Source organism: Hipposideros armiger, unplaced genomic scaffold, assembly GCF_001890085.2.
Source record: "Hipposideros armiger isolate ML-2016 unplaced genomic scaffold, ASM189008v1 scaffold_880, whole genome shotgun sequence".
In the NCBI taxonomy this organism is placed as follows: domain Eukaryota; kingdom Metazoa; phylum Chordata; class Mammalia; order Chiroptera; family Hipposideridae; genus Hipposideros; species Hipposideros armiger.
In genome coordinates, this window is record NW_017732230.1 from 213,324 (window position 1) to 237,981 (window position 24,658).

Consider the following 24,658-nt stretch of genomic DNA (forward strand, 5'->3'; position numbering starts at 1 on the left):
CAAACTAGTTCAAATGTCCTTAGCCCAATTATGTAACACTCTATACTTTTTTGTAGCACTTACTTTAACATTACCAGTTAATGCTTGTGTAGTTATTTGATCATTGTCTAATCCATGAGACTATAAGCGCTATAGCTGTCTTGCCACCCCTGTATCCCCAGTGCCTAGCACAGTCCCTGGACACAGAAGACATTGAATGTGATAGATACATGAATGAAAGTCTAGAAAGATTAACTCCTTGCCCAAGATCACAATGCTGGCACCAAAATTGGAATCTAAATCTCAGACAGTAGGGCCTGAGCTCTACTTCCCAACACTGTTTCAATATCTTTTGGTTTGCCAACTTTTCACTTAGAGACAGTAAGGCATGTGCGTCTCTAAATTCAGTGCCATGTAAAGGTATTTATGGTATCTGACTATACACAGAATCATGTCCCTGGCACAAAGGTGGGAGGAGACACTTTGACAAGTGGAGAAAGAGCTTTTGCGAAAGAGCTAGGTCTGGATTCCAATATTCCTATCGTTCCCTGCCAACCACCCTCTTTAGATTCATAATCACCTTGTGTCCAAAAAGTATTTGTGGCAGCTCTACCACTGATTTGTGATTTGTATCAAGTCATTTCTCCTACCTAGGTTTTGCTTCCTCACCTATAAAATGAAGGATTAGACCAAGTTTTCATTCTTTCCAACTATAAAACTTGGCCAAGAGTCTGAGTAATGCAATAGTGTAGCGAAAAGAAAAAGGCACTAAACTTAGAGAAGACGTGGGAAAGAGTCTTTGTTCCAGCACTTCCTAGATATGAGACCTTCGATAGGTCAAATTCTCCGGATCTCAACTCATCTGTAAAATGTAGATGACAGTATCATTTGTAGGAGTTGGCAGGGCCATCGAATGAGATAAGGGCTGCAGAAGCACTGTGTAAACACAGAAGGGCTAGTGAGATGACAACAGTTTTGCCACGGCACGGGGCTGCACGGAGTAATGGTTAAAAGTGGAAGCTTTGGAATTTAAGCCCCACTAATTAGTAGTCACGTGACCCTGGTAATTTCTCTGCGCTTCCGCTTCTTCATCATGGAGGGTAATAATACCTATCCCATGGGATTGTTCTGAAAATTAATATTCCTGCCAGGCAGTGGGCTACTAAATGGCGGCTACAATTTAGTAAGCGACCCCCCGCCCCCATCCTCGAAGTTCCTAGCTGAGGAAAACGAGTCGCGCCCCCAAACCGTGAGGCCCGCTCTGTTGCGACAGGCCCTGTCCCCAGCCTTAAAGGTCAAGCCGGACTCGAATGGAACGTGTCAGGGGGTCATGGTCTGACTCCCTAAAGTCCCTCAGAGGTACTCGAGTAGAGGTCTCTGGCACCAGGCCCCACGCGCGCACCTCGAGGCCGTGCCGAGACCACTCACCAGCTATCGCCCAGGGTATTAGCAAAAGACTCGTACGACCGCAGCAGCGGCGGCGGCGCTGACGTCGTGACGTCACGGGGCGGCGCGGCGGCGCAGGCGTAGTACGTCACCGGCGGCCTGGCAGCCGGCAGCGTTGAAGCTGACGCGTCTAGAGCGCCGTCGACCGCGGAGTAGGGACCTGCTTTGGGGGCATGAGCCGAGCGGAAGACGCCGAGGCCACGAGGTGAGTCTGTGCCCCTGCACCACGGCGTCGGCCTCGCGCGGGGCTCCTAGGGGAAGGCTGCTCTAGGAGACGGCTCCTCAGGCCCCGCCCCGGATTGTTCCGCCGCTGGCCCGGAAATAACAATCCGAGTAGCGAGTGACCCGTCGGCTATGGGAATTCGTGGCCTGGATCGGGAAGCTGGGGTTCCAGGCTTGACCCCGCCGTTATTGTTAGCTTCTAGGAACAAGTGCCTTTGCTTCTCTGCACTTCAGTTTCCCCAGATGACTACTCCTGGCCTTCAGGGTTGTTTGCAGTTCAGCTGGCAGGATCGCCGAAAAAGCGTGTTTGTGAACCCCGTTGACAATTTTAGGGGTTGTCGCCACTGCAAACCCAAAAGATTTTAAGAGTCGCATGCCGTCTTGATTTCCTATTACACTTTACCGCGCCTCTGAAAGCGCTGTGCTGAGTTGTCAGAGATATTGTCTTATTTAAGCCTCATAAAGACCCATGAGATAGGGATAATTGTGCCCATTTTAGGAAGAAAGAAGGAACGGAAGCTCCGAGTAGAGAAGTGGCTGGTTTCATTCATTCATTCACTCGGTCAGTCAGTCAGCAAATATTAAGCATCAGCCATGAGCCAGGCAGTGAACTAAGTGCTGGGGATAGAACCGTGATCAAAATAGTCAAGGCTCTGTCCTCTAGTAGCTTACATTCTAGTGAGGGCAACAAGAGAAAATGGTAAGTAGCACAATGAATCAGTCGTCTCTGGAAAGGAAAAGGTGGCTGCGATAGAGATTAATAAGGAGCTGTACCCTGCCAGCGAAAGCTTTTCTGAGGAGAGAGCACTTACGGGGAGATCATGACTTACAAAAGTCACACGATAACTGGGTGCAAAAGCCAGGGTTTGAATGCAGATCTCTGGGCCACATTTCCTGTGCTTTTCCCAGTAAAAGTGGTACCCTCCTGTGATACTAAGGAGCTATTGGTATTACTGCTGTTTTTAGACGTGAGAAAATCAGAAGGTCCTATCATTCAAGCCTCATCTCAAATGTCGTCTGCTTTAGAGGCTGTTCTTCAATTCTAAAGTGGCCCGGTCCCCGTCTCTATGTCAAATCACCTTGCTTAATTGTGTTTGCAGCACTTACCACAAATTACATCTTGTTTATTTGCTTTTGTTTTGTCCTGCTCCTCTTCCAAATGTAAGCACCCTGAGGGCACAGACCTTGCTTGTTCATTGCTCTGTCCCCAGGACAAAGACAATGCCTAGAAAAATAGAACCTCAATTTTTTTGTGTGTGTTTTTTTTGTGTGTGTTTTTTTTAAATGAATGATCTGTAAGAAAGTAGGAGGAAAGGAAAGCAGGGAGAAGACACTGTTTGTCTGCCTGTTTCCTCTCCTGGGATTCTGTTTATGTCTGTTTCACCTTTCTCAAGAGGTAACAGCAAGAGTTATGGCTTATTCATCGCTCTATTTTCATCACATAGCTGGGGGTTTAGCAGTTGGTGGTTGCTTGTTATACATTACTGAACAGATTGAGCATATGAGTGGGAAAAGAAGAATGCCCTCATGTATGGGGATAGATAAACACGTTCAACAGTTAGCTAGAGGCTACTGTGTGCTAGACTTCATAGGCTGCACTGAAATGATGAGCAGTAATGGCAGCATTCAGTGTATGTCAGCTGTTACTAAGACAGCTCCTGCAGCAGTGGCCTCTGAGGCGCTTCTGGTGAAAATAAGACACGTTTTCCCTAGCAGGGAGTTCTGAAGTCTGGCACAGCCTGCCATCTCCCCAGCCCATTTTTCTTTCTCTACCATTATACATTTACTAGAGCTTTATTTTCCATCTGTCATCTCATTTTTGGTCCTCTCAGCAACCTTAAGTTGTAAGCAGGGCCAGGTTTATTATGTAGCCATGAGGAAACTGAAGCTTAGAGAGAGACGACTTCCAGTGGAGATGCTATTGTAAAATTCGAAGCCAGATCTCCTGACACCAAGGTTTTTGCTCTGTCCTCCTGTCTCCATCATAACCCTCATGCTCCTTTTTTGGCTTTGAGATGAGACATTTCAGGAACTAAGACTAATAATAATTTAAGTTAACATGAACTGAATGCTTCTTAGGTGCAATGCCCTGTTTTTCGTGCTTTAGGTGTATTAACTCTGAATCTGCACAACTCTTATGAGGTATTATTCCCACTTAGCAGATGAGGAAACTGAGGCAGAGTGGTTAAGTAATGTGCCCTAGGTTACAGAGCTAGTAAATGATGGAACTGGAGTAACTAAGAAGGAGGTTAGTCTCTTCCAGTCTCTCCAAAATAAACATAATAATAGTTAATATTTATTAATTACTTACTGTTGTCACATGCAGTGTTTAGTGATTTTTCATGCACTATCTTTAATCTTCACAACGGCCCTAGAAGATAAGAACTGTTATCTCCATTTATATATATGAGGAAACGGAGGCTTAGACTGTTCAGGTAATTTATCAGGTCACACAACCTGCCTTCATACCCCGTTCTAACTCCAAAATCTGTGGCCTTAAATTTCCTATATAGCCTCTTTTCATGAGGAAAAGATGTACTGCTGCTCTTCCCTACCCATCTCCTTCAGTGTCATTAAGACTCTTTTTGTGGTGGTTTCCACAGCATATTTTGGGTGACAGTTGTTGCACTGGAGTATCATGTAGTAATAGAGACTTTGGCCTCCTGCCCAGTCAGCTTCTGGCTTCAGAAGAGGAAAACTCTAGTTTCTACACAGAGCCACACCCCTTTCACCTTAAATAGAAGCTTTTGCATTCTGCTGGCCAGAGGAGCTGTCCCAAGGGAACTGGTGCTGGGGCCCTGGTTGTGAAATAACTGAGGCCTTTGAAGGACTGCCCTGGGCATGCCCTCCTTGAATAAATGTTTGTGGAACTGAACTTGAAGTCTCATGTTCACACAGTGTTGCTTCTCTCCTGCTGAATGTTCACTTTTCCTTCAGTATTCCATAGAGATTGATGGAAGCAGAAACCAAAACTCTTCCCCTGGAGAATGCATCCATCCTGTCAGAGGGCTCCCTACAGGAAGGGCACCGGTTATGGATTGGCAACCTGGACCCCAAAATCACAGAGTAAGTCGAAGTCATCTTGATTCATTACCTAGAAATAGGGAATATTTGCGGTGATGATGTTCAGAAGAATTTTCAAGGGATGTAGAATATATTTTGGTCCTTTTACTTGTTTTAATTATCTTTGGAAGGGATGTGATGTTATTATTAGCCTTTTATCCTGTTATCTTGACATTTTTTTCTTACATATTGGACTCTTCTACTTCAAGGACATATACTTGGATATTCTTTAAATCATATATTTTTTTCTTCTTGCCAAAGATGTTCTATTTTCAACTATTTTAATCCTTGTACCCAGTGGCCAGGAAATTATTTTCTAGAATCAGCCTTGGGCATGATTGTCTTGAAATGAAGGAACAAGCAGAAGCAGTCTCAGTACCTTAACAACTCGGCAAAGAGGTACCACTTGCCTCTAATTCATGTTAAACAGCCATGGAAGGTCAGAGCCAGAAAAGATCTTAGAGCTCACCCCAGTCGCTTTGGTTCTCATTTATTCATTAAGTGATTTGAGTACCTACTGTGTGCCAAGTGCCATGCTAAGCAGTTTTCAAACTTTAAATCTGAGGAGCCTTGTCTTAAAGTAATCAGAACCTACATATAAAATAGAAGCTCAGAACTGCTCTGATTAAAGGGGGGAAGAGGCGCATCCAAAGCCTTTTGGCAACTGCCACCCTTGCTTTGGCAGTCACTTACAGGACTCCATGGTGCACACTTGAAAACCTCTGATACGTTCCAGCTCTCTTATCCTACAGAGGCGAAAACTGAGGCCCACAAGACGGAAGTGCCTTGCCCACAGTCACAGGACTAATTGAATTGTCCTGACTCCCCACTCCTTCCATTGCAGACATTATAATGGAAAGGAATTTCTTTGCAAAGAGAGTTGAGAGGTGGTTTTTTTTCCCTTCCCCCAGTTGTTCAGTAGGGGCAGGGTGGTAGCTGATGGCAGAATAGTAAAGGGTGAGTAGATTGAGCTGTATGGGGTCAATGCTAAAAGCAGCATGGGGGATATCATCAGTCCTGGAAGTTTTTGCCTTTGTAGCAGTGTTAGAGGCAGGGGAAGAAGAGACAAGGGAACCTGCAGTCTGGGGTGAGAGGAGGTATATATACACGGTGGGGATTAAGAGAGAGGAAAAGGGATTCAAACTAATGTTTCAGGATACATTATAACAGAAAGTTAATTCCTTAAACCTGCTCAAGCTCAAATCAGCTAAATGTAGATACCGTTGGGTCCCTCTGGTATTTAAGATGGATGGTATTTAAGATGTATTGCCCCATATTATGTTTGCTCGGTCGTGGGGGCCCTGGAATACAGACTGTGCGTTGATTTCGGCTCTCTTTATGGCTCGTGGCTTTGAGGATGAATATGTGAATCTGCCCAACCTCTCAGTTAATGTTTGTTGATCAGAGAAACTGTTTCCACCATCTAAAACCCAAGCTGTGAAGGGATTCTCCCAAGAATGGTTTCCATCCCCACCTCTGCTTGTGTGAATGGAAATCTGGGCGTGGAAACAACGTTCATTGTTTTGGCTGCAATTCCCTATAAGGAGACTCCTGCTCTAATGTGTCCTGCTGTTTGACAGGAAGGTTCAAATAGGCATCTGCCACCTCAGTTTATGTCATATGCCAGAATATATGACTGTTTTCTTCAGTTAGAGCATTAGCGCTGCATCAGAACTTTCCCATTGGTATCCCTGCTCTGTTTTCATCAGGCCAGAGGTGGACGTCATATACTAACCTGCAGATCAGGGCCTTGCCGGCTCTGCCTGTGGCTTCCCACCTGTCTATCACCAGAGATCATTTTTGCTCTTTTTCCTTTATGGATTTCGTATTTCAAAACATTTTCTCTATTAAACAAACCAAATTATTAAATAATAATAAATTCCTTTTTAAAGACACAACTACCAATCATAGCTTGTGATAAGCATGAAATGCTTAGTTATTACCTCATTTAATTTACTTAATTATAGCAAAGAAAGTTAACATTTTAGTAAGGTAGGTCTTATCTTGTGGAAATATGTGATTTCCTTCCAAGTTTTTGAAGTACATAAATTTCTGGATCCTGTTACTCTCAAGGTAGGTAATGATTGGCCCAGTCTGATTATTAAAATACAATCATTCCCAAACATTGAAGGATTATAGTATATGATAAAATTTATGTGAACATGTGGTACCTGGCTTATAGTCCAATCTCAGAGAGTATTATTTGAATCCAAATCTCGAAACTTCTAATGACTCTTGACAGAGCACCCTCCAGTTTTCTTAATTAAACTGACACCCTACCCATAAATTGGTACTAGATCCTGCTGTTGCCCCTTCAATAAAACCCTTATTTCTATTTCCTGTACATATTCATACTCTTTACCATCCTCCTTCCTGATCTTTTAAACTAATTTGACTGCCCCATCTATGCAAATACTTTCTTACCTCTTGTTAGAAGACAAATTATAGTGTGTATGTACTGTTATAAATGGTCACAGCAGTATGTAAAACAGTGGCAATTAGAAACTTTTCCACTCAATTTTTCAAAGTTAATTTTGTGATTAATTTTAGTCATCCTATGTGTGTGTGCTTGTTAGTTACTAATCTGAGTCCTGCTCAAGATATAGTAGGCTGTCCATCAGTCTCCTCAGTAGCAGATGCATTGCTAACGGGCTGGCTAGCGCTGGAATATCCTGCTTCTTGTTTATGTGTGTTCACTTTGTGATCTAGGAATATCTGTGTGACTAAATAGATCTTAGGGATTTGGGTTTAGGGGAATGATGACATACTCTTATTTATGGAGGTAGCAGATTCCAAACCCATGTTCCTTCTGTATTCTGATTCCTCTCAACTACATTATACCTCATATTTCTTACCTATAAAGTGAGAATGTTCAACTAAATGATCTGAATGTTTCTTCTAGCGCTAATATTGCATTCGTTCCTCTTATTTAAGCTTGTAACAACCTTGTGAAGTAAGTGGGACGGATAACATTTTCTCTATTTTATAGGAAGAGTTAATTGAGTTGACTCAGTTTATGAAGTAGTTAATGATAGGACTAATTTCCCACTGCCTAATTTAGTGCTTTTTGCACAAATATTCTAATAGTCCACATAATTGAATAGTCATAACCCAAAGTATCCTATTCTAAATTTTAAACTGTAAGGACTTCTTTTAATTTGTTATGGGACCCAACCTAACTAAAGGTAAAACAACACCTGTGAATCTCTTTACTGCAGAGAAGTAATGATGTTACAGAGAAACCAAAAAAATGAATGTCCTTAAATATTATCTATTTTCCACACTGTGGTTTACTTTAAAAGGATAAATACTGCTTTCTTTATCTGGTATTAAATGTGCTATGTAGAAAGCCAAGTTAATAGCCATTGCATTATGCATAAGAAGTATGAGTGGGAACAAAGCCAGGAGAAATTCTAAAAGAAGGAGCATTCCCCATGAGGGTGAATCATAAATAAAGGTATATAGTACGAATAAGAAAGATTGTTAAGTGTGAGCAGAATATCGGGAAGACCTTTTTGACTAAAGGAGAGGTTGAATACTAAATGATAATGAAAATAGTTGGATAGATAGAATACTATCAGATTAAGATGGGATCTTTAGGATTTATTCAGACAAGTTTAAATTTCATATAGAAGAAACTCACTGTAGGTGTTTAGCAGGAGACTGACATCGTGGAAGTGATGGTTTAGTAGGGAAATTAGACATCAATATGCAGGATGAATAGGAGGGGCAAAGACTGAAAATGAAGATTAGCTGTAGACCTGCCGTTAATATCACCTAGATAGAACTTGGAGACGAGTGTGTGAGCCTGAGAGATGAAGAGAGGGATTGAAGAGGAGTGATCTGGATAGTAGTCTAAGTGCCTAATACAGTTCTTGACATACAGTAGGTGTCTATTTTAACATTTGCATAGATCAATTATTTAACTGCTATTAGGTAGGAAGGCCATTTTACTAATGCAAGTTGCAGGAATGCGGATGGGACCAGTGTATTAATTTCCTAGCTCCCGAAGGCTGCAGGGCCCACGTTTCCTGAAGTAAAGCAAGGCTCGGATGAGTAGTGAGCTCTCCTGTACTTCAGCAGCAGATGAAAGTGCTTGCAGATGTGAAAGCAAGAGTCTTCAGGCGTTTTTCACTATCGGAGCTTGCAGTCCCCATCTCCAGGAAGTAAAATAGTAAACATTTCATTCCTTTTGTTTCGGTGTTCCGATAATTTCAAGAAATTATCAAACAAGAAAAGAAACCCTGAAGAAGTTGAAAGACACAGACCTAAGCAGATGTTCCTGGAATCTTAAGGTCGCACTTCTTGGGCAAAACGTATTTGTTAGCTTTTCAAAGAATAATCTGTCAACTTTTTTTTTTTCCTGAGTAAATTAAAATTCATTTCCTAGGAAATGCCGATCGCCTTACCTTCCTGCTATTAAGCTCAATGGAGCTAATGAAAAGCTGACCAGCCCACAGTAGCCTTTAGATTGCTTTTTAAAAAAATGGGTTTGACCCACCATTCGTTGCAGCTAGCGCAGTGTTACGGTTTGAATGGATATAGTAAGTGAAAGATGCAGCTGTGAATTAAAGACCCTGGGGGAGACTTCTTCTAGCACATCTGTCTGTGCATTTGAGAGACTCACCCTTGCTATAATGTAAGCCTATTCAAAAAATCAAGTAAAATGAGAAATTTGCACTCGAGGGTCTCCCTCTGCCCTGAAGCATCACCTCTTACATTCTCACTGGCAGATGAGGTCTCCTGGGGGACAGTTGAGAGTTTGGAAACAAGAGGGTTAACAGTTGTTTTTCCTTTCAAAACAGGTCTAAAGACCCGGTGAATGTCCACAATATGCCTTGGGATCCTTGCATCCTGCCCCAGTATAAGACCTGTATTATGTCTTCCTTGCTCCACCGTGTCAGGCACCTGATCCAGGATAATGGGCTTGCATGTTGATGTGCGTTAGTATCAAATTTAGTATAGCCTATGATCCATTTCATATCTGTCTGCTCCCAAAGGAGATTCTGACTCAAGAATAAAATCTTGATGAGTTTTCTCCTAGAAAACAATGTGAATATAAATGTGGCTGTAAGGACAGCTTTACCGACTCCCTGTGGGGTAGAATTCCCAGTAATAACAGATTTAGCATGTGGGCTGATACCTTTTTAGTATCACAGGGACAGCATTGTTTAGAGAAAGCCTTGACTCCATGTGAATAGCACGGAGGATGCCAGGAGGAAAAGGAAATGGGAGAGCTGTTGGTTTGTCTCACCCTTGCATCAGATGACAGGAAGTCGGAATTGAGATTGGCCACAGCAACCTGTTAAGGCCACATCTGTTTGAAGAACTTAAAAGCTCTATAGAAACCAAATAAATTTTAGAGAAAGGAATCCAAGAAAAGGATGAGGGGCAGAGTGGCAAGCAAGAGCTCAGGGTGAACTTCCTGCCAGGAATAAATTTCTTCCTTGGCCATCCATGTTCTTTATTCGGCCATGCTCCAGAGTATAAACTGTGTGAAGCAACCAAGGCTGGTTACCCACAGCTGGATGATTTATGGGACTGGCCAGGTTCCCCTGCCCTGCGTGAGGCCAGCCTCAGTCACGCTGTGGTTCCACGTTGTCCCGACGTTCAGTCCCATCACAGATTGAAACTCTCAAGTACTTATGGAAGTGCCACTAGCTGTGGCTTGGTTTGGGGCTGAGTTTCTCACAAGTGCAATTTGGGACTCATAACTATGAAATCAAATAGGGAAGCCTTCCAGGATTGTTTTGTTTGTGTGAATGTGTGTGTATTTGTTACTTTGTTTATTTTTGAGATAGAGTAGGCTTTGGCTTTTGGAGTGTGGGCGTGTGTTTCTGATGGAGTTGTAGTTATTCACAAATACTGTTTCATTGCCAAGCAATTAAAAAATAAATAAATCGACACTATTTTTGAGCTTTTCTCCAAAAGAAAAACAAATGGTGCTTGTAGGCCAGACAGCTGTTTGTTAGGTGTGGTTTTTTTTGTTGTTGTTGTTTGGTATTTTTGTGCTGGACAGACGCATAGCCATGACAATTCTAGTTCCCACTCCAAATAGAGGCAAACAACTCTGTTTGCCAAATAAACTAACCCAGACATTTGGAGGAAGACTGTATGTTGGGGGGGAGGGGGGGCGGCGGGGAGAGATTTTATCCCTGGAGTCCATTATCTCCTGCTTTTATCTCCCTGAAGCCAGGCTAAATGGGCCAGCAATCCTCAGGGTGAACTCACGGGGCTATTCTTCCTCCACAGATACCACCTCCTGAAGCTCCTCCAGAAGTTTGGCACCGTAAAGCAGTTTGACTTCCTCTTCCACAAGTCAGGTGCTTTGGAGGGACAGCCTCGAGGGTACTGCTTCGTTAACTTTGAAACTAAGCAGGTAATTGAGCTCCTCCCCCTCCCGCAGTCCTTTGCTCTCCTAAGTATTTGTGCATCCCCCTAGCTACCAGGGGAGCGGTTCCTTGTGGGCAGGAGCCATGTCTGATGGGTCCCCATGTGCCTGGCCCTGAGTCCTAGAGGAGATCCTTGGTAAACAAATGACCTAGGGGCCAGCTTCCAGAATCTCCCCTCCCTAGACTTGCAGACTAAGGCGGCTGACCTACTTTTCTGACCAAATGCTCCGGGATGCCCACATTAAGCACATGGACGTCCTCCTCTCTATTCTGTTTTGTTTTTTCCTTTAGCGGCTGACCAGCAAAGCCTCCTTTTCTTTCACTAGTTTTGCCCCGTGGTGCAGAAGCCCTCCCTGTCTGTGTGGTGAGCCACCCACAAGCTCTCTTTTATTTTGATTTCTTAAAAATTCACCCTTTTTCTCAATGTGTCAGAATAAATGCATACGAATTTGAATATGTGGAGGAAGAAAACATCCAGCCTCAACCATGTTATATACATGTATCTTGTATTAAAATTCAGTCCTTAGAATGGATTACATTGATAAAGAACTTGAATTTGAATGTTATTAAATAGACAGATACTGCTTAGTGCCCTCTTTAACTTTATTAGTTATATGTGAGAAGGTTGCCTAGTTACTGTTTTGTTAATAATTGTATTTGGATGTTCACTTATCAACCCAATACCCAGAAATAATCACTGTTAATATATAGTTAAGTATCTTTCTAATCTCTTCTTCTTTCTTCACATTCACACAAACAAAACTGGAATACTTCATACACACACACACACACATACACACACACACATACACAGAAACACAGAAACACAGATACAGTTTAATATGAATAGAATCTCCTGTTTACCACTCAGAGTCTCTAAACTCTAATACACATCAAGATAACATTCTGTATCATGATATTGTGGTTTCACTGGTATAGATATAAAGGTATAAAAAATTCATCGATCTATATTTTTAATATTTACACATTACATTATCTGTAACTTAGACCTCAGTTTAAAAGCTAATCAGCATGATTTTTGATGACTGCATAATAATTCATTATATGAACATATGATGACTTATTTGACTAATTGTTGGCTATTTAGGTTCTCCCCAGTGATTCACAAGTGTGAACAGTGCAGTAGTGAATATATTTATAGCTCTAACTATGTGCATATTCACTACATTCATGAAAATGGAGCAGTGTCGACAAAAGGCCATGCATAGTTTTTCTTACTACGACTGCCAGATTGCCATCAAGAAACGATGTATCGGTATCTTCTGAGACTGGATGAGGGTGTCATTTGTCCTGACCAGTGCTGGGGATTTTTTTTTTTTATTTCCTCTAATTTTTTGCAGATGTACTAGGCAATAATTGACACATTGCTATTCTAATTGTTCAAGTTTTGTGTGTTTATTTGAGGAAACTGAAAGAATGCCCAATATGGTTAGCATGTTTCAATACTTATTCTTCCTCAGTGATATAGTGTGATGAGGATTCTTATAGACAATTAAAATCAGTGCTCATGCTGGGGCTGTGTGTTGGTTCAGAAACACTGGCCTAGAAGTCACAAAGCCCAGCTTCCATTTCTGGCTCTTTCATTTACTAACTTTGGCAAGTCTCTTAACCTCTTTTGGCCTTAGTTTGGCCTTAGTTTTCATCTAGTGTGTGGGATTAAAAACACACACCCTTCTTACCTTATAGGAAGTTGAGAAAATAGATGAGGGTACATATGAAAACACAGGTGGAATTTAATAATGTTGAATACATGAACTTTGAAACAAGGTACAGACGTAGGAAATTATTTTTTTAAAGCATTTTTGCCCTGCTGGCATCCTATCACTGCTGATTCTACAGAATTAATAGTGCCTTTTAGTGAAATTCTAATTCACTAAATGAAACTTAAAAGAAGAATAAAATGTCTCTTATCTGTTCGTTTAACTTCGTGTGCTAACGTGAGGCAAGGGTGCCAGTGACTATTCAACGCCTGACACATAGTGTGCACTTAATAAATACTATCGAATGTCATACTGGCGAGCTCCGGAGGAATAAGAACCTCCAATCAAACCAGACTGGAATGCCTGCTGGTCTCACAGTGCAGCCTCAGACAGACTCTCCTTGTTTCTCTTCCTGTTCCTTAAAGGCTTCACCCTCAGTAAACATGGGGTACACTTGGCCAGATGCCTCATGGATACAAATGGAGCAGGGAAGGTTTGGCAGGATGGAACAGTACAGCCAGGCTTCCTGGGAATGGCCTAGAGTGCCTATTATCCAGCCTCAGGAATTCCTTTCAACCTTGTTGCTCCTGTGTCTTATCGGGAAAGGGTCAGGGAACTTTTGGCTCCGAAAGCCAGGTGCATAGATTGGCTCACACAAATACCTTGCTCATAGTTTCTTTGACTCACTCCTGCTTTTTCCGGCCCAGTTTCCTTCACGGCCATAGCCTTTGAAGCCATGACTGTTTCTCACTTTGGATCCAGGGAGTATAAGATCTAGTCACAGATACAGTTCTGGGTCCCTGGGGGGGAGTACAAATTCTTCATGTAGTAGGTGCTACCCTAACTGAAGTATGAAGGAAGGCATCCCCTAATAAGAACAGTACTGTTAGCTAATTTAGCTGAGTGCTTGCCGTATGTCCCATGCTTGACATGTACTCTTTTACTCCTTACAACTAATAAAGAGCAAGTAGTAGTATACATATTTCACAGATAAAAAAAAGCTAATATTCAGAGATAAGTGACTCGCCAAATACTGTACTGCCAATAAGTGACAGAGCTAGGATTTGAGGGGTTTTTTATTAAAAAAACTCATACCCTTTTTATTATTCTGCCTTTTTTATTGTAAATCCTTGCCAATTGTTTACCAAAAGCGTTTGGTTAGAAATTCAGCCATTAAAGCTATTGAGGCCTTGTGAGAATACATATAGCTAGTTGGGCATTTGACTTTTTGACTAACTGTAGTCCCTTTCCCGGACAGGAAGCAGAACAAGCCATCCAGTGTCTCAATGGCAAGCTGGCGCTGTCTAAGAAGCTGGTGGTGCGATGGGCACATGCTCAAGTAAAGGTGAGTCTGTGTGCTAGAAAGAGCATCAGCTCATCCGAAGTGCGTCTGCCGGAAGACAGTTGTCCTAGCCATTTGCATCCCGGTCTCTTCACATCTGGAAGAGCCGTACTTTGGTCTCCTCCTTGTATTTACCATGTGTGTTGCCAGATTTTTCTTTTGAGAAACATCTCTGGAGGGATTAAGTTCCTTCGTTGTTTCTCTCCACATACCCACAGATTCTGGTTTTGATTGATTTTTCCATGTGGCTGATGCATATACTCAGACCTCTATCATTTTTTTGGTGGGGTGGTTCTTTGGAGGAAAAAATGTATTTATTTTTTAAATTAGTTGCTTTAGGCATTATTAGACTCTACCCAGCCTCTCAATTCCGTGAGGAGTTTGAATGTGTTTATTCTAAATGCTTGAGAAATGGGTAGTTTGCATGAGTGCTTAAAGCACAGGCATCTCATTATGCCAGAGATTTTGAGTTACTATGGGGACTTTGCAATGTCTGTATTGTCTTCAAGGCCTGAGAAGTAGCCTGCTGCCTTATTTGTCTTGTAGGAGGTCTCTTGGGAGAATGCCCCGGAAAAGCAATGACCATTTAAAAAAAAAAAAAAATGAATGGCTTTCTGCCATGACCAACACAGAGGTGGTGATGTGCGTGGACTGGAGTAACCCTAAGAGTTGGCTCTCTACCTTCTGCAGTGGGGCCTTGGCAGACCTGCCTACAAAAAGATTTGTGACAGTTAAAGTAGGAGCTTCAGTCCTTAGCTCTATAAGCATGGGTTTTTGATCAGAGACTCTCTACCCAACAGGCCTCCCAGTAAAGAGTCAGAAATTAGACATTTGAGCTCAGTGTCCAAGCTGAAAAACAGAGCTCAGACACTTTGGATCCTTATGAGTATTTCAGGTAGTCACAGAGTCTTCTCAATTTCTGGGACACATTGCCTTAAAAATAGAAACAACAAGGGAAATTACCAAATGCTTTTTTACTCAAAAGAAAATCAAGTCTCATTTGCCAAACTGGCTGTCGTTTACTCATTCTGCATCTCATTGAAAAGGCACGCAAGAGAAATTATCCTTCACTCCTGCCTTTCATTTGAGACTCTCTGTGCCTCACAGTTCTCTTCTCCTACAAGGCTTTTTGACCAGAGGCTCCTGACTGCTCTCTTACGTTCACTTTTTACAAGAAGCATATAACCATCTGACATCAAATTAAACTGCTCTTTACTGAAGAATGTTTTTTCTTTTAAAGTGTTTTAGATGAAGCAAAATAAATATGGTAAGAGGTGATATGTGACAGTTAAAATAAGAATGTAAGAGGGCCATCCTGCTGTATATCTGTACCATCTGTGAATTTGTAAAGGTGAAATTCTTTCCCTACCAAATAAGGAGGACTAACGGCTAGATGGGAGGCTTCTTCTGAACTTCTTTTTCTAAATTTATAGCTTTTAGGCCAAAACTGTATGGAGTTTCGCATTAATTCTAATTGTAAAGCAGTCCAACGATTGTCTAGAACTATGCTGACAATACACTGATGGGGTTGGAAATCATGAGCCCATGCTCTATAGTGGAGAGCTGGTTTTTGCTCAGGTGAAGTAATTTCCCTTTTTCTTGCTTTTAGAGATATGATCATAACAAGAATGATAAGATCCTTCCAATCAGTCTTGAGCCATCCTCCAGCACTGAGCCCACTCAGTCTAATCTAAGGTAAGATGGTATGCTGTAGGAAGACACAGATATTCAAGAGCTTGAGCCATTTCTTCATTCCAAGCCTTCATTCATATGCCAGTAAACCTTTGGACTCTTAATATAGAATCGAATCAGCTAACTTTTGACATGTTGAGAGCTGCATTCAGTTAATCTCAAGAATGTATACATTTCCTCTCCTCCCATATCCCCAAGAACATGTCGCACCCATTTATAGAATTCATTCCAAAGAAGGATGGGTGTCCCTACCACATACAGCCATTGTGCTTGACACTAGGAATACAAAGATTAATCAGACACAGCCTTTACCTTAAAAACAAGCACTTTAGTGAGGCGTTGTGTCTCTTTGGCATTTGTCATTCCACACTAATTCCTCCCCAACTATGAGTTCTTCTATACAAAATTTTTGTTCGCAGCACTGTAATTCTGCGTACCATTTCAGCAACTATAACAGTTTTGGTACTAGTGTGTACAAATTGTCAGTTACTTCTTTAGAGTTAATTCAAAACAGAAGGAAATAAGGATTGGGTAGAGACAGGGCAAGTTAAATAATGGATGGTTGAACAGATAGAGTTTGGCGTGGGGTTGTTTGTGTCTTTGTTTGTTTGTTTGCATTGTAGTCTAGGGAGAAATTTTAACAATAACAATAGCCAGGATTTATTGAGCTTGCTTTGAAGCACACCTTACATGCCATAGGTCATTTAATTCTCCTCAAAGTCCTGGTGAAAGTACTGTTCCTCTCATTTTACGTATGAGGAGACTGAAGTTTAGAGAGGTGAAATATCTTGGCCAAGATCGTGCAGGCAGTAGATGGCAGAGTGCACATTCAAAGCCAGTTCTGCTGGACTTCAAAATTCAGCCTTAATTACTATTTTGGAGAAACTCAGGCTGTAAATGCAGGAACACAGTTCTCAAATCTGTCCCAGGGGAGGGGAAGAAGATACATGATGGCGCATCCGTGTTTTATAAGGTTCAGAAATCAACACTCAGTCATACTTGCAGGAATGCAAAGACTATTTGGATGGAGGGCCAGACAGAAAACAAACAAAAGTCCCTTCTTGTATATTGTCTACAGCAAACAAAACAGATTTGCAAACATCCCGTTAAAACACAGGATGGGGATTCTGAAATGTTTTCAGGAAGGATAAAATTGGTAAAATAAAATTAATGTTTTAGTTACTAATTTAAGTTTAATATCATTGATATCTCTTTAAAAGTTTTTGCTCCTTTATTATTTTGTACTTCAGAAAAAAAATTATTTTTAGTTATAATGACTTCTATAGATTCACTAGGAACTATATCCACTATACTGTTTTCCTCCTGGGCTGCACCTCCTCGGTCACACTGTCCATGGAGATTTTCAAAACCCTGAACTCCTTTGGGGAAAGAATGACTGATTTCTGCTTGGTGATCGTCATGTCACAGTGAACATGTCTTTAGTTTCTTCTTTTCAGTGTTTGCACTTTTTACTTGATAACCTAGTGTTTTCCATTTATTTTTTAATCCAGAGAACCTCACCTTCCATCTTTCTAGTAACATCTGTGCCTAATTAGAGAAGGTTGTTTCCCTGTGGCTCACACAGAGCGAGCGGCTGGCTGTCCCATTAATGAAAGAGGTGCTAGGGTGCATCTTGGTAATAAATACCTCTGTTTTTTTTATCAGAACTTAGTTTTTTTAATTTACATTGTTCCTATCAAATTATGAGTGTGAGCAGCAAATGTGTACCTTTTGAAGATTCTAAAAGGCCACGCATACATCCCCTTCCAAGTTTCTCTCCCTGACTATAGACCGTTGGCAGCATCCAAAATGGAAAATAAAGGGAGCCATGGGTCAAAGACATCCACGGCCTGAGTGCTCTGCACTCTGGTCCAGGGATAGCAGTGCCCTCAATCAAAATGGCGCTCCTTACAACTTCTGCAGTGTCTCCTCACCCCATCTCTCTAACATAGGGCTGCTCAGCTCCTATCCTGATGCAGAGGGAAAAGCAAGGGCTTTGGTGATGAACCAGTTGGGCTTGAATCCTGTCTCTGCAATTTGTTAACTGTGTGAATCTGGGCAAATCACCACCTTTCTGCATTTGTTTTTTTATTATAAAACTTGGGTGATGATATTGCACGAGTTAGGAACAATGTAAGTCAACTGCTGGGCACAGAGCCTGGCTCATTATAGCGCTCTGTAGATGGTACCCTTTAGAAACACACATTTGTCAGTAGAGAGACATCATAGGATCTCCAGGATGTTTTTATTATTATGCAGTGATTCAAAAGGTGATACAGGGGTGGCCAGTTAGCTCAGTTGGTTAGAGCATGGTGCTGATAACACCAAGGTTGCCGATTTGATCCCCGTATGGGCCACTGTGAGCTGCGCCCTCCTTAAAAAAAAAAAAGTGGTACAGTGTAATAGTTAATAGCCTGGGTGAGCTTCGGAGTGAGGCTGTGTTCAAATCTCATCTGTATCATTTACCAGCTGTGTATCACTGGGCAAGTTAACCTTTCTGTGCCTCGGTTTCTTCATCCACAAAAAAAGACTAGAACCTATCTTACGATGCCGCTTTCAAGCCTACATGAATTTTTTTTTTTTTTCAGTTTCTAAGTGTACAGGTCGGCGGTATTAAATACATTCATAATGTGCAACCATCACCACCATCCACCTCCATAATTCTCATCTTGTAAAACAAACCCTGTGCCCATTAAACAATAACTCCTTATTCCCACCACCCCCCCAACCCCTGGCAAGCACCATTCTACTTTCTGTCTCTATGATTCTGACCCAAGTTCCTCATATTAAGTGGAATCATACACTATTTGTCTTTTGTGACTGGCTTATTCCATTTAGTATAATGTCTTCAGGGTTCATCCAGGTTGTAGCATATGTCAGAATTTCTATCCTTTTTAAAGCTGAATAATATTTTAAAATATATATCATATTTTGTTTATTTATCCATCAATGGACACTTGGGTTACTTCTGCATTTTAACTTATGAATAATGCTGTTATGAACATGGGTGTACAAGTATCTCTTCCACACCCTGCTTTCAATTCCTACCTGAATTATTTTTGTGTGCCTACTATGTCCTAAGCACTGAGGTGCTGAACAGTGTTTGTGTCTTCAGATTAACTATTACAAAACGCAGAGTACTCCTAACAGTGTCTGTGCTTATAGTAAAACTTTAACAGCTTGTTCAGACTTGATCTCTCTCTTAAAATGCAAGCATTAGTTATTTTTTATGTGTGTATCTTATATAAAATGTTTGAATGTTCCTATTTGAGTATCTTGTTTCTTCTCTGACATGCATAAGTACAAAGAAGATGAAATACACAAGGATTTTCCGAATGCACCCAGGCCCGCTCTGACCCTATGCTATCCTCTTTCCAGTGTCACTGCAAAAATAAAAGCCATTGAAGCCAAGCTCAAAATGATGGCAGAAAACCCGGATGCTGAGTATCCAGCAGCGCCTGTTTATTCCTACTTTAAGCCACCAGATAAAAAAAGGACTACTCCTTATTCTAGAACAGCATGGAAATCTCGGAGATGATGGTTATGAATCACTCTAGCAGCAAAAGCAAATTGGTCTCCGCACCTGAAAACCTATGCCTTTGTAATTTATAGATGTGACTGGTACTATCCAACAGAGCACAATCAGATGTTAAGAATTTGGTAGCATAACATTTTTGGATGTTCCTATGGATGTTTCTACCCTGAAGTATGTGTGGAATTGAGCATCATCCAGAATAAATAGGATCGTACCCAAAATTGTTATTTGAAAACTGGGATGCTCTAGTTGGCTGGTTTGTTTGGATTTGTAACTCCAGAAACACTATATAGTGTGCCAGAGAGAAAGGCAAACATAAAAATGTTATTATTTAAATCAGGAAACTAAATTTATTATCGCCCTAAAAAAAAAAAAAGTAGAGCATTTTTGGGGGCTCCAGGGTCTTCACAACATAAGAGATTTAAGGAGGGAAGTGAGAGATTTTGAATCATGTTCAGAACTGTTGTTCCAGAATTTACTATGGCAATCCCTCCAACTGGACTAAAAAGGGAAAAGTTCTTGGCAAAAAGGAGCTGGTTCTTTGAGCAAATGTTGTGGTAATCTGTTTAAGAATTATGTTTATTGTTTCAAAATCCCAATTAGGAAAATATGGTGTATATCTTAAAATTGTTTGTGTCGACAAAACTGTAGAATCAAATTTAGCATTTTGTACCACAACAGAAGTTTCATTTGGAAGTCCATCTTTTAGTCTATATTGATCACTTTTTAAAAATCGAAATATAATCCTGCCTTCGATAATACAAATGTTGTTATGAATGTGGGACTTTTAAAATCACGCTATTGCATGGGATTGTTTTTATAGCATGAGAATATTCTATTTGGAGTTGTATCATGGTTAATCTAAATAGAAAAGCAAAATTTCTTTGAAAACCTAAACGTTTCTATATTGATCTCTATCCAACAGATTATTTATTAATAATTGTTTAGGGGTCTGAGTAGAAGAAATTGAAGTGTCTTGTGCAGGGTGAGGTGGGGACATGCAGTGGACACAGTCAGTGGAGCAGGCACTGCTCTGGCACCAAGATTGTAATGACCTCATGTTTTATGTAGTTTTTAGAGGCTTGAAAGTCCGCATGACTTACAATAGAGAGAGAAAAGTAAATCATGTTTATTTGGGAGTGTGTTTCTCTCAGCTGTTTTGGTCACTTGGGTGCCAAGTTGACAGACTGTTTCATTCACCAGGTAAATCATTGTTTTGACCCTATGTGCCATTCTTAGTGATTACAGACTTTTTACCATTATTCCTAGCAAGAGAAAGCTTTCGTTATAAGAACTTAAGTCTTCCTATGAGCATAAATGAATTTAAGGCACTGAACCAAAACTTCAGCACAGTGAGGTTTCAGAATTCATAGAACTGGTTCAGAGAAATTCTTACCACCTTCCCCAAGGTAAATCTTTTTAGATATCTTTAGATATTAAATACTTTCTGCATTTATTAGCTCTGTCTATGATGCAAGTAACTCTTCTTCCTCTTGGGGGATAGTTCAGGGAGGTGGGAGCATTCTCCCATTTTTCTGGTGACTTCTTGGAGTATGGAATTCACCATTTTATCCTTAAGTCCTCAAAGGGTTGTGGAGGAGTAGGACTCACTTAATGCAAAATCGTCTTCTATTTTTAACAGGAACTTAGAAAATACTGAACTTTGAATTATCTAGAATTGTTTCCTTTAGAAACCAAAACTATTTATTTGTATTTAAAGCAATGTTTATTATTTGTACCGATTCTTATCCCTCTGTGTGAATAAATGTAAGATGGTGTCTGTGTGGCTGTGTCTTCTGTGACCCATTTTTTGGAATAAAGACTGCAGCTCTCCAGTGGGCTTGTTTCCCCTCAGGATTGGGGTGGGGGGGCGTTTGGGAGACAGGTGCTGTTTCTCAGAACCTTCTCTGGCTAGAAGTCTCTGGCCAGAAGGCTCTGGCTAGAGGCAGCCTCAGACAACTCTCTCCACCTTTATGCCTGCCTACTTCTGTCGTTAGAGGAAAGAGACAAGCTGTTCTCACTGCAGATCTAACTATTGGAGAGGAAGTTGTTAATGAAAGTCCCTGGAAGCTTCATACTGTGTTGAATCCCTCTTTCAAAGTAGAGGTTTCAGAAGACTAAATATGTGCACGTCATAAATATGCTGCTGAAAGCAGTCTGGTGAAAGGTTGGTAAAATACAATTGTTAATTGGTTATGAAGTTACTCGTACTTTAAAAACTATTCGTTGGTTTACCGTTTCGCTAAAATTATGTCACTTACAATTTTGATTTATTCTATATAAGAGTGAAGAATTGAGAGAAATATCTGGGAGAAAGGTATGAACTATTTTCTTCATTTCAGTTCCTGTTTTATCAAATGTAAAATGTACCCTTAACCAGTTGGTTTTCCGTAATTGGCATCTCAGTTTTGGGGAGGAGGATAGCATGAGGAAAGATTTTTCAGAGCATGTCAAACATCAGCAGGAAAAGTGTTTTAAAGCCAAATATTCTGGAGCCCTTTCCCTTGTTTACTAATTTTTTGAATCAGCAAATACATCTGATTTTGTAATACTACTCTATAAAAAACAGGCTGAATTCTTGCCTTTTAAATTACATGTTAACTATTTCCTGTACATAATCATTACGTTCCTAAAATATGATTTGATCCCATCATTTTTATCCTTGATCGATCTTTTTTCTCTCCTAGTCCTATGTAGTCCAGCAAATTCCCTCAACTCTTACCTTCAAAATCACCTTGAATCCAACCTCTTCTCACCACCTCTAGAATACCACCATTCTGGTCCCAGCTATTGTCTTGCCTGAACTATTGCAACACCTTCCTACTATCCCTCTGCCTCCACTAGTGCCTCCTTAGAGCCAATTTTCCACACATTAACCAAGCAAACCTTTTAAAGTCCGCCTGTCCTTCCCCTCTCAGTGGCTTTCCATCGCACCTAGAATAACATCCAAAGACCTACAAGGCCCTAGACAACCTGTCCCTGAGCGCCTAACTGTAGAGCTTACTGTTAACCTCTATGCCCCGGGCTCCAGCCACACTGGCCTTGCTGTTCCTTAAACACAAGCGAGCTCCTAGCACAAGGCCTGTTCACTGGCTGTTCCTCAGAGCCTACTCCCTCATTTGTTCATGTCCATGATCAAGGGCCACCAGACCTCCCTTTCGTAAATCCCAGCCCTGTCACTCCCAACTCCTTTTCTCCTTCATTTTCTAAATAGCACTTACCATTACCTAACATTATACAGAGGGTGCCAAAAAAATGTATACACATTTTAAGAAAGGAAAAAACCGTATTAAAATTATGCTGAGGGTAGTCACTTTGAGCACCTCTTGTAATTGCCAAAGTCAAACATGACTTGTATTTATCTTATCGGTGTATATAGAGTATTACAATTTTAATACAGTTTTTCATTTCTTAAAACGTGTATACATTTTTTTGGCACCCTCTATATAAATTTCTTTGTTTTTCATTAGAATGTAAGTTCCATGTTAGCAGGAACTTGTTTTCACGGCTGTATCTCCAACATTTAACAATACCTGGTATGTAATAGCTGTTTAAATATTTGTTGATGAAAAATCAGAATTGTACTTGAGAGCCAAAGGGCCTTGAGAGGCTCTATCCCATATAGCCCCCTCATTGTCCTGATGGGAAAAACAGAAACCCAGAGAGGCAAAGTGACATGGCAAGGATCACATAGTTAAGGGCAAGCAATTAGGTAGAACCCAGGGCTGCAAACACCTATTCTACGTCCTCTCTCTCTACAGCCCAGAAAGCTAAGAATGGTTTTTACATTTTTTTAAATAATTGAAAAAAATCAAAAGAATACTATTTTGAGACCCATAAAAATTATGAGTTTCAAAATTTAGTGTCCATAAATAAAGTTATCGGAACGTAGCCGTGTCCATTCCCTTACATATTGTCTGTGACTATTGCCCCACTACAGTGACAGACTTCAGTAGTACAACAAAGCCTACAATATTTACTCTTTGGCCCTTTACAGAATCAGTTTTCTGACCCCTGCACTGAACTATGTTTTTAGTGGGAATGTCTTTCTAAACGTCTGTGGTGTCAAAAGTTTTGGTATTAACAGCAGAGAATTAAAGCAACACAGAGGTGATAGAATGGTGTGCAGTGAGTATTATCAGCTCTTTATCATGTCTCTGACCCCTTATATGTTTTTTGAGATAGAGAAATGGCTACCCAAGCCTAGTAGCATCGTTCTGAAAAAGAAAAAAAAATTACCAATTGCAGACTAAATCCCCTCATTGTACGTGTGAGAAAACTCAGGCCCAGAGAGCTTTGGCATCAGGTATGCCTGAGTTTGACGTCTAGCCCCAGCTTCGTTCAAGTGACAAAAACCCTAGGAAATGTATTGTCTCATGTAACTGAAAAGTCCAGGTGTTCAAATGATACGGTCAGGAATCTGTCTGTCTCTTGATTGTGTTTTCCTCTGGGTTGGTTTCATTCTCAGGCAAGCTTTCCTTAGTGGTCTCTGGAGAAAGACTCGAATCCCAGGTGAACAAAACAGATCTGTCAGAATTTAATCCCAGGACATGGTGCTATGGCTTCCTTCTGCATCCAGTCTCACTTGGCTAGGATTACTGATTATATAGGATGCCATTTTATTTTTGATATGCTCTGTGACCTCTCTAGGCTAGAAATAGAATTTAAAATTTAGCCTTAAAGGTAAAGCAAATTAAGTTTTCCTCTTCTGAAAACAGACCTCTCCCTCCCTGTTGAGACGCTTTCTGGTGGGGGAACCTCATCAAAAGGCGAGCGGTTCCATCCTCAGACGTACTGAGACTCTGCTGTGTGCCAGGCATGGAGGGTGTAAGATGCTCAAGCATGGTCCCTGCGCACTATCACGTGCCAGGATAAAGGGAAGATTCAGGGGCTGCAGGAGCGAGAAGATGGGCACCTAACCGAGCTGGAAACGGAGGCAAGGGCATAGATGATTTCCCAGAGACAGCAACACCTGAGCTGAGCGCTGAAGGATGTTGAAACACAAACCAGGCAAAAGGTTTAAGAGAAGTGTTGGAAGAACGAAGTCCAGTGAAGTGAGAGCTAATCAGAAGAGCCTTCTGAGTACCTGTACCCATAGGATAAGCCAGGTGGACGAGGCCTACAATCTGCCCCAACATGCTCGTACGTTCTCTCCTAACCAGAGGAAACCGCTGGTCCACACAAACTCAGTGCCATCTCCCAGCTCCCAAGTCCTTATGCAAGGCGTGCCTTCTTACCTGGGAAGCCCCCCTCCGCACACCTGCAC

At 41.2% G+C, this 24,658-nt stretch overlaps 1 protein-coding gene across 2 annotated transcripts; it reads left to right on the forward strand.

Moving 5' to 3' along the window:
- The first annotated feature begins 1,498 nt into the window (after window positions 1-1,498).
- Window positions 1,499-21,178, forward strand: RBM18 (RNA binding motif protein 18). 2 transcript variants are annotated; one of them, XM_019630018.1, is made up of 6 exons: window positions 1,499-1,630; window positions 4,585-4,713; window positions 10,963-11,089; window positions 14,082-14,168; window positions 15,775-15,860; window positions 19,236-21,178. In XM_019630018.1, the coding sequence occupies exons 2-6, from the start codon at window positions 4,601-4,603 to the stop codon at window positions 19,393-19,395; spliced, it is 573 nt and encodes a 190-aa protein (XP_019485563.1). In that variant the 5' UTR covers window positions 1,499-1,630; window positions 4,585-4,600; the 3' UTR covers window positions 19,396-21,178. The 2 variants fall into 2 exon arrangements, with proteins under 2 accessions (XP_019485563.1, XP_019485564.1); XM_019630019.1 differs by having other exon boundaries at window positions 19,159-19,243.
- Window positions 21,179-24,658: the final 3,480 nt, after the last annotated feature.

Bases quoted from the DNA above. Each gene is read 5' to 3' on its own strand.
- RBM18 (XM_019630018.1), top strand. From the start codon at position 4,601: ATGGAAGCAGAAACCAAAACTCTTCCCCTGGAGAATGCATCCATCCTG. The intron at 4,714-10,962 runs GTAAGTCGAAGT...CTTCCTCCACAG, and splicing joins CTGGACCCCAAAATCACAGA to ATACCACCTCCTGAAGCTCC. The intron at 14,169-15,774 runs GTGAGTCTGTGT...TCTTGCTTTTAG, and splicing joins GGGCACATGCTCAAGTAAAG to AGATATGATCATAACAAGAA.